Source organism: Chelonoidis abingdonii, chromosome 5 (genome assembly GCF_003597395.2).
Source record: "Chelonoidis abingdonii isolate Lonesome George chromosome 5, CheloAbing_2.0, whole genome shotgun sequence".
Classification (NCBI taxonomy): Eukaryota; Metazoa; Chordata; order Testudines; family Testudinidae; genus Chelonoidis; species Chelonoidis abingdonii.
This window is the reverse complement of record NC_133773.1, coordinates 69,406,529-69,416,875: the sequence shown is the minus strand read 5'-3', so window position 1 is coordinate 69,416,875 and position 10,347 is coordinate 69,406,529. Positions and strand designations below refer to the sequence as shown.

The window sequence follows — 10,347 nt, the reverse complement described above, 5'->3', positions numbered from 1 at the left end:
AGGGTATGTGTGTGCAAAAGAGAAGCATTACCAGACTTATTCTTCTATAATTTCCTTTTTCTATACTGGAAAGGAAAGAGGTGAATTGTTTATCATTTGTGAACATATCGCTCTGCTGTTTCTCACCACAGCCTATTTCCTGCTGACCTGGTTTTATATCATTTTGAATTTCACTCTAAATAGCTAATGTAATTTAAAGAGTTGATGAAAGGGAGTTGGAGATAAAATTTGTTAAATAGTCCCACGTAATCTCAGATTCCTCCTCTATTTTGGGTTTTTTATTTCGGTCTCAAAAACCCACATTTTGACTGTGGCAGCTTGAGAACTAAACACTACTTAATTAAGGTTTTTTAAAATTCAAGTCAGGTTAGTTCCTTTTGTAATTGAGTTGTGATTTTTTTTCAGCAGCTTCCATTTGTATGTGTGCAACCCTGCAGGTGTATACACACAGAATGGCTCTAATACTGTTAACACCCAGGCAGATGAATTGGATTACTCGTGGGTTTGTTGTGGTAGGACTGGGGCCCAAATGTCTCCTGTTTTTGTGGGTGATATCAGATTCTCACATGTAAAAGCTCATTGGTATAAATGGGCTTGCATGTGTATATTCTACACTCCAACTGAAAGTGCACCTTAAACAAAAAACAAAACAAACAAACAAAACCCCTGTACATAAGTCAAGGGCGATTTGAGGCTCAGTTGACTATCGAGCCTGTTAGTTCCAATTCTGCTGTCACTAATGTTGATGGCAAAATTCCTGTTGACTTCAATGGCTACTACTTTTTTCCCATTTTAGACTCCGTTAAGCACCATATTATTTACTTGTAGTATTCATCCTTTCCAGGAATGAGTTAATGCTGATTTTGGCTTTTGCTCTCAATTTGGAAATAGGACCACCTCTTTTACTGCTTGAGTTGCTGCTTGCCCTAAAACAGGGCAATGACATTTCATTTTATTTACAGGAAAATTTCAGTTTTCAAGGCCTAGTGTAGTTTATATGACAGTTAAAAGACTCACATTTATTTCAGACTTAGAGATGTGGAATTATGTCTGCATCTCAATGCAAATCACATTGTTTTATCATATCAAGGGACATGATGCAGTATAATGCTTTGACTATACTGCCCTATAGGTTAAATGCAAGAATCTCATAATAAGTTGTTTATGTGTATCAGCATTACTAGAATTATTTTTAATACTTTCACAATGCAAATTAAAAATGGGGGAAAAAATCTGCTGAAAATGTAACATCAAGTGAATAACTGATTTTTATTTAACTGTATGTCAGAAATTGAGTAGGAAAAGTTTAACATTGACCCCTTTTGAAATTTACAAAAGAAATGAGGTAAATTCTTATTTTTTCTTTGGGTGCAGGACCCTTTATACATAAGGAGTATAAAATTAAAACCAAAAATTGTACAAAGTTTATTTAAAATGAGACATTAATTGAAGACCATAATTATTTTTTTACAAAATATACAGGCACGTAGGTATTTTATAAACGTAAATAACCATCAAAGATCATGACCTATGTCTTTTATCGTATGCAACATGACAAAACAGAGCTAAGACATTCAGGATTCTTTTCTAAAGTCTAGATTGAAGATTTTTGCTTCCTAAGAGAGTTTAGCACTTACAGCTTTCTGATAGATACATTATGCTTTTCTTGGGAATATAGTAAAGTTAATTGCATAATTATGGCCACATATAAACATCCAGTACTACCATAAACATTAAAACCCATATATTTGTCCATAAAATGTAACTATTAAATATTTCTTTTTCACCATTCTTTTTCATGTTCTTTACTAGGTATTAAATCTAAATAGAAATACACAGACATATGTGAATGGTAAATAATAACTATATTAGCTCTTTCAGTGGTATAATGGTCTAATTTTTGAAAATGTTCAAAGCTACAATGCTTTGTTGTTACCCACATGGCTATTTGTTGGTATGTAGAAAGAATGACTTATCTTTTTATGGCACTCTTGATTTTCCCAAGTTCCTAAAAGGGGTCCTTTGTGATTCCATTGTTTTTCCCAACTTAGAGAAATCTGAAACTCCTGTGAAGTTGTTCCAGGAGGAGTCTGATAAGGTTCTGAATGTGGCGACGGCTTTTACATGGACACCTGCACTGATTAGAATGCTGCAGCTATCACATCGCATTTTCTTTACTGGTTTCCTCTTTCATTCTTCTTTCTGTTAGAAAGTATGGTTTGGGAAGACAAAAATCATACTTGATTTAAAATCGTTGCACTGTCAATTCCATTAATCTTTAAAGAGGTTCATGGATGTTCAGTAGCTCCTCACATTTTGACGCAGAGAAAGTGTATCGACTTTACAAGGCCACCATCGTTTTTGTTTTTGTTTTTGTAATAGTTACCAGAATTTCATCTCATTATTTTGATTGCATGAATTAGGCACCTCGCTTCTGCTGATGTGTGGTTGCAAGGAGCTGTGAAGTGTGTAGATTTAAAAAAAAATCAAATGCATTCTTGACCTCTGGCCCAGGAAGGAATGGCTTTCTTTTTATTTAAGTTTCTCTTTCACTATGGTGCCACATTCCCAATAGTGTTTTCCTTTTAATTAGAGGATGTGATTACTACAGAAAATCAAGGTTAATCAAACAATGATTTTCTTTGGTGGTTTGTTTTTTATTTGTACTGGTTGAACAGGGTGTTTGTAGTGGAAGCCAATATCCTTAAATGAAGTGGTCATAGTTTGCTTATTCTGCTTCATTTGAGTCAGGTAAACAGTAGATATTCACCCAGTGGGCCTCATTTTGTTTAAATCTGTTAAATAAGTAAATCATTCAAGCCTGTTTGTGTAGGCTTGGAGGAGCCTGTGAGTCTCATAATTTTGTTTCAAGTGGTCTGGGAAGGGCTAATAGATCCCAACTACTGAATTCCCAGATAAATTACAACTGTCTCCTGTGACAGCTCAGATTGCAGAAAACAAATGGTAAGCTTTGCAATAACAGCTCATTAGACAGAAGGAAATATGGTCTTGTGCTTAAGGCACTGGAGTGGGACTTGGAACATCTGGGTTGAGTTCTGCCCCAGATTTTTGTACCACAGTGGAGAACTCGCTTAGGGCCAGATCTACAGAGAGATTCAGGTACCTAACTTCTACTTTTAGGCACCACTGTGAGCCACAAAATCCCCACTTGGCTGCCACCTAACTCTGTAGGGATCTAAACTCAGACAGGCCTAACTTTTGCTGTAAAAAAGTCTCCTAGGTGCCTAAGTTTCTGCCTCTGGGCATGCACCTTGCTGCCTTAGGCATCCTGGTGCCTATCTATCTCCCATCTAAGCCCTAGTGCGGGAAGATAGGCACCTATCGTTCTAGCTCGCCTGCAGGGCCTGATCTGGCGGTTTACTTAAAGCACACCAAAGGGCTGGTCTGCACTGGAAGCTTACATTGGCATAGCTATGTGTCTCAGGGGTATAAAATAATCCACACTCCTGAGAAATGTAGCTATGCTGTCCTAACCCCCAGTATAGACCGTGCTAGGTCAACAGAAGAATTCTTTTGTCAACCTCATTTTTGCCTCTTGGGGAGGTGGATCACCTATAGCAATGGGAGAACCCCTTCTGTCACAGTAGTGAGTGTACATTGAAGTGCTCCAACAGCGCAGCTGCAGCATTTTAAGTGTAGCTGATAGCTACGGCCCTACCAAATTCACAGCCATGAAAAACATGTCAAACCATGAAATCTGGTGTCCCCTCCCCCTTGAAATCTGGTCTTTTGTGTGCTTTTACCCTATACTATACAGATTTCACAGGGAAGACCAGCATTTCTCAAATTGGGGGTCCTGACCCAAAAGAGAGTTGTAGCGGGGTCACAGTATTACCACCCTTCTGCACTGCCTTCAGAGCTGGGTGGCTGCAGAGTGGCAGATTTTGGCTGGGTGCCCAGCCCTGAAGGCAGTGTCCTGCCAGCAGCAGTGCAGAAGTAAGGATGGCAATCCCATACCATGCCACCCTTACTTCTGCGCTGCTGCCTTCAGAGCTGGGTGACTGGAGAGTGGCAGCTGCTGACTGAGGGCCCAGTTCTGCAGGCAGCGGCACAGAAGTAAAGGTAGCAATACCATACCATGCCATCTTTACCTCTGTGCTGCTGCTGGCGATAGCTCCACCTTCAGAGCTGGGCTTCCAGACAGCAGCTGCCACTCTCCAGCTGCCCAGCTCTGAAGACAGCGCTGCTGCCAGCAGTGGCACAGAAGTAAGGATAACAGCACCGCAGCCCCCCTACAATAACCTTGTGACCTCCTCATAACTCCTTTTTGGGCCAGAAGAACCATAATTACAACACTGTGAAATTTCAGATTTAAATAGCTGAAATCATGAAATTCATGATTTTTCAAATCCCTTAATTGGGAAATTGACCAAAGTGGATCATGAATTTGGTAGGCCCCAACTCTGTGCAAAAGGGTAGGGGGAGAAGGCGACAGCAGTGGCTTCCCTTAAAACTGTTAGTCCAGTGGTTAGGGCACTCACCTGGGCTGTGGGAGACCATGGTTTAATTCCCCCTTCTGCCTGATGAGGAAAAAGGATTTGAACAAGGATCTCTCAGGAGAATGCCATAACCACTAAACTGGGGGATATTCTGATGTGGGTCTCTCTTGTTAAAGCCTGTCCATTGAAATTAAATATTAACTGGGTCAGAGAGAGAGAGTGTGTGAGAGAGAGAGAGAAGGTGAAGCATTCTGCAGGCCAGTGGTTACAGTATTCACCTCCTCATCAAGCATAGGTGAGAATTGAAAGTGGGGTCTTCCACATCTTGGCTGAGTCACTGGCTTGTGTAGAGGCAGGCAGGTACCTAAGCTGGGTGTTGCAAGAACTGGCTATTTCAAGGCCTAACTTGCCTGATTCCAGGAAGGTGTCCACTATGGATCACCAGCTAGATTCCTCCCTGCAGCTGGACTTAGGAGCTGAACATTGTCTGGGGCAGGGCTTAGGATACACCCCTCTTGTCACCACCTCCCATTGGCTAGCTTAGGTGACTGCTGCCCAGCATGCTGGCTTTTATGGATCCCATTGTAAAGCAACTCTCTCTCTCGCTTCCCTGTATAGGGAGCCTAGGTGCCTCACTGCAACTTGTATATCCCAGTGATTTTCAAGACACCTAAAGTTAGGTTGCAACCTATCAATTCAGTCTCTCTGTGGATCCAGGCCTCAATTCTCTGTCTGTAAAATGGGAATAATAATACTTGCTTTGTGTGTCTTGTCTGTTTAGACCGGGGGCAACCTATGGCTCCAGAGCCATATGTGGCTCCAGAACCATGTGTGGCTCCTTTTATAGGCCCAGACTTCGGAGCTGGAGCTACAGGCGCCAACTTTCCAATGTGCCAGGGGGTGCTCACTGCTCAATCCCTGGCTCTGCTACAAGCCCTGCCCCCCCTTACCTCTTCCTCCCCCAGACAGCTGATCAGAAGGTGGTGGGGGGAGGGAGGGGTGCTGATCAATGGGGTTGCCAGTGGGCTGAAGGTGCTGGGAATGGGAAGGGGGGAGCTTAGAGGGGAGGCTGCTGATGTATTACTGTGGCTCTTTGGCAATGCACATTGGTAAATTTTGGCTTCTTCTCAGGCTCAAGTTGGCCACCCCTGGTTTAGACTGAACTCTTTGGGGTTGGAACTGTCTCTTACTATAGGTATATCCAGCTACAATGTGGTCCTGATTGTGGTTGGGGTCTCTAGATGCCACTGTAAATAAAGAAAGATGCTAAATTACAATTGTGGTAAATACACAAAAATAAATTTCCAGTTTAAAACTGGAAAGGAACTGGAACTCAACGGTAAAGCCCACTTAGGATATAAAGCCTGATTTTTTTTTTTTTTTTCAAAAGCACAGTTACCCACAGCTCCAGTAAGAGCTGCAGATGCTAAATCCCTCCTCCTCCCAAAATCAAGCCCTGTAGACTTCTAAACAGCTTGACAGAACAGAATTATAACAATCTTTAGCTAAACACCTATAAAATTGGGTATGCATTAATGAGTACCTTTTTTGCTATGTCACTGACTTTTTGTTACTAGAAGTCAGCTCCCTGAACGAAAGCAGATAACTTTGAAAATAGCTTTTAGTCTGGCAAATTGGTATACTGTATAGGGAAGAAAAAAACAGAATAAGTCCATATTTATCACCCAGACAGTGCAATCTGAAGCCAAATGTATGATATACTATTTCGGGGGCAAATTAGAGAAAATGTAGCTACTCTGTGCACAGACTCTCTCTAGCCTATAGATGCAGGGTTTGGGGGAAGGGGTGTTGAGTCCACTGTCTTAATCAGAATTGAAGCAAGTCATTCAGGAATGACTCAACAAACCCCCTGCTCCTAAACTAAATTCTACTATCCCTCTCTACATTCAGCTCACTTAGCTCCTGCCTGCCTGCTGAGTGAGCTGATCTGGTTGCTTAGCTGGTTATCTTTATACTGATACTGATGAGGGATCTTGTCTCAGACTGTGTCCTTTGAAATGAGCAGGCAGGTTGGCCTTGGTGCTCAATACTGAAGCACCAGTTAGGCAGATCTCTCTTTAAGCGCTTTAATATGAGCATGTTTTTTAAACCTGCATCCTGAAAATATTCTAGTTACTGCCTCAGTGCAGCCTTGGAGTAAATCAGGGGTTATGCTGAAGATATCTCTCAATCATTCCTTAGGCTTGGACTTTTCCAGCTTCCTGTGCTTTTCTTATGTATGTCATATACACATACCATTGTGTTTATAGACCAGTGTAGCCAGTTGCTACTTGGTCATGGTAGCAGCAGAGAAACAAGGATGCCCTTAGGTAGGTAGTTTTGGGAGTGGTGTGTGTTTGCTTTATACAAATTATATTCATGGCATTGTCAGAAGCTCTGCTTTGGTCTTTGTTTTATACAGTCAAATGCTTACTTAGCAAATTGAAACCTCTTGGCTCCTCCTAATATAGATTCTGTCATTTATTCATTAATTATGCTGACATGCCTAGGGCTAGCACATTATCTTTACTATAACAAAGAGTTTAAAGGATGCAAAACTATTGACTGCATGTTTTATTCATTCTTAAATTCCATGCTTCCCTGAAAGGGAGTCTTGATATCCTTTTGATGCCTACCCTACTGTATTTACATATGCTACCTGTATCCTTCTGGAGTCACAGGAATGCGTTTGAATAGGCACGTATTTGAATGCACATACTGTAATCTGCTATAGAGCATTAATGTTTTTCCCATGCATAGTCTTTCATTCAAGGATCTGAGCCCCTTGCTGACATTAATTAAGTGTCACAATCCTCTTTGAAGTAGGTAAGTGGTATCTCCATTTTAGTGATAGGGGAACATAGGGCAAAGAGTAAGCGAGATCAAGTGACTTGTGCCACTTCACGCAGCAAATAAGTTACAGCTATAACCGAGTACTCTTGGTGCCTAGTCTGAAGTTCTCATCACTGTCCCGCACTTCCTTTTTAAACATTGGGGATTAGCTTTTCATACATAGAGAAATGTACTCAGAACTACACTAGTACAGTGGGAAGTGTTTCTAGCCCAGCAACGTTTCGGATGTAACAGATTCAAGAATTTTCAGCCTGTGTAAGGAGGGGAGGGAGTTTGAATTTGCCTAGAGGAGAAGTATAAGGGAACGCTAATGTGGGACAGTACGTTATCCGAACGAGCTAATTTCTTGTGCAGAATCTGCCATACTGAAAACACTGTAATCAAGTCCAATAATTCTAGCACATCTGGGATCCTGCCATGGAGTTTAAATACAGCATCCCCTCCCCTCCTCCCCACTGCTTTTTCAAAGCCCTGTTTTCAGAACAAAGAAATCGCAAAGACTGGAGACCAAATGAAATCATGTCTGTGGTTTGGTTAGTAAAATGCAGCGTAAACTGTTTTGAAATATAAGCAGAATTTGGAAATGTGCTTATTCTGGAGAGCATGTTCAGCAGTGTTTCCAAAGAAATATATTGGGAAGCTTTGATAATTACATCCTCCTTGGCGCCTGGTTTTATTACCAGACTCTCCTGACTTTAGCAAAGTAAGGTTGGATTTCAGATACCTCAGGGAAAGGGCACTCTGGAGTGGAGAGGCATACAGCGCCTGTGGGAGCAGTTGTGTCTGTGCAGCTTTCTGCGCAGGGCCAGGTTAGCTGAAAGGCAGAAGCGGGAATTGAAACCACACGGTTTGAATCGAAAACTTCAACAATCACGCAATTACCCTTGTGTATACTCAGCACGCAGCATGCAAAAGAACCTGCTGTTCAGGCATCACCGCGGGCGCTGATGTCCTACACCAACCTGTTTGTTTTTGCATTTTTCCCCTTCTGAATTTCTGGCAAGTGCTATTGGATATTAAGTAGCAAAGCAACGGAAAGAAAGACCAAAAGTCTTTGCACTGAACCATATCGCGTCTTCCATATTCGCGCTAGCTGTCCTCACAGCCTTTTGCTCCCCTCCCCCTCCCCACTTTTTTGGGTTAAAAACATCCCTTAAAGTTAGATATCTTCCTATTTCAGAAATAGCAGTGTCTCTCCCCGCCCCCCCATAAGCTTGTTGACAGAGCATATTCAAAAATTGCAGCCACCATTCCTGGAGCAGAAGGTGTATCACCCTCAAACATTCTGAACAGTTGCGTAAAATAAATGCATTTCTGACTCGGGGCTATAGTGCTCTCTACCTTACAGGATGAATCCCTTCCTTATATACTTTGTATATCAAGCCCCCTTTCTATGTATCTGCGCCCTGACTTGAAATTAATCTGGCTCTACAGCGGGCGTACTAGTTATGAAGTTTGCGTTGATTTCTGCACCGATGAAGACAGACATAGGGTCACATTTGAGAGATTCTCCCCTGCCCCCCCTCCGGATAAAACTTTCCCTTAACCAAGAAGAGTCAGAAATGCAACCTTCTGTGCTCCTGCTGACAACTTTACTTTTCCTTAATCACAAAATAGAGTGAAATTAGTTTATTTTGCTGGAGTTACTACAGTTGCCTAACTTAAAGACTATAATTATACTGCTTGGAATTTTGCTTCCATATTTTGTTCATTCAAAAACCTCCTGACGTTTTCTTAAATAGGTGTGTGGAAGTTTTGAATGGCTGGTTGTTTCAGATCAGTCTAACAATAATTGTACAGGAAACAAGCTGCTGCTTTTTTTACTATCGCTTTTTATGATAGATATGATCAAAGCACTGCTTTAAAGCCGTCATAGGAAACTCTAAAATTGCAATCAACACGGACACCAGATTTGAATGATAGGTTACCATCGCAGCAAGTGTAGAACTCTTTCTCCCCCCAGCCAATATTCCTAAAGAGGCTACTTACACCCTTTTAAACATATGTATTGCTCCGTAAGTGTCCGAATTCATCTGTATCGCCACAGTGATTATAGCTGTTGACGTCTTAACAGCTTCATTTTGTTTCACCGTGATTTTTATCAGGGCTTAAACTCAACCTAGTCAAGTCAATCATCAAAAGCTGAGTGCTGTGGATGCTACATACCAAGGTACGTTTGATGTAGCTGATACAGCATTTGTCTGAGCGTGTTTTCTCATGAGCAGGCATGGAAATGCAACATCTTTAGATCTAGTTTAAATTAATTTCTTTAGACCTTTTAGTAGTTACACTATATACATGTATATCTTTATTACTATTCATATGTCTGTAGACCCAGGGCTTTAAAAATCCTGCAAAACAATAACAATGAAAGTACAATAACTAAGAATTCATAAGCGGAACAAAGTCATAGCAATAATCTTAAACGGTATAGTCGGTACTCATATAAAATATACATATTAACACGTAATGTGAAGACACAATTCCTACCTGGCCTCTGTCCATTGATAAGGATTAGACTCATCAAGAGAAAAAATAAGATATAAAGGAGCTGTTGGAATCTCATTTTGAAGTCACACAAAATAGATGAAATATTTATAATACTTGCAGCAAATCAAAAATCCTTGAAATGCCTCTGCAGTATCTGTGTCTCTGCTCACATTCTAATGTAAACTGCCAGCTGCATTTTCCAGCAAGGTTAATGATCACATAAGACAAGGTTATTGGGTGGTTCTGCACTGTGGTCAGTGCCTCCCTCTTTTCTCTCTCCCTTTCCCTTCTCTTCTTTGTCACTCCCCCTTATTTTCCATAAGCAAACAATGAAGGAATGAAAAGTCCATGTAAACAGTAGCTTCTGTCAATGTATATGGGGCAGGGAGCCATGTGAACAATGGAGCAACTTCATGTTAAATTCAACCCAGTCGGGGAGAAATATGTAAAACAAGGCACGATGTTCCCTCCTTCCATTTGCAACTGTTTAAACTCTGCGTTGCCCATGTTGGTCCCATATGCAGAAAGCAATGGAAATGACAGG

The 10,347-nt window shown here is 41.2% G+C and overlaps 1 protein-coding gene across 1 annotated transcript; it reads right to left on the bottom strand.

The window, feature by feature from the left end:
• Window positions 1–856: 856 nt before the first annotated feature.
• APELA (apelin receptor early endogenous ligand) lies at window positions 857–9,975 on the bottom strand. The gene is made up of 3 exons (XM_032788852.2): window positions 9,804–9,975; window positions 8,038–8,127; window positions 857–2,202 (listed from the first exon to the last, which is right to left on the bottom strand). The coding sequence occupies exons 1-2, from the start codon at window positions 9,877–9,879 to the stop codon at window positions 8,039–8,041; spliced, it is 165 nt and encodes a 54-aa protein (XP_032644743.1). The 5' UTR covers window positions 9,880–9,975; the 3' UTR covers window positions 857–2,202; window position 8,038.
• Between the last annotated feature and the right edge of the window lie 372 nt (window positions 9,976–10,347).

Bases quoted from the DNA above. Each gene is read 5' to 3' on its own strand.
- APELA (XM_032788852.2), bottom strand. From the start codon at position 9,879: ATGAGATTCCAACAGCTCCTTTATATCTTATTTTTTCTCTTGATGAGT. The intron at 8,128-9,803 runs GTAGGAATTGTG...TCTGCCTTTCAG, and splicing joins TATCAATGGACAGAGGCCAG to CTAACCTGGCCCTGCGCAGA.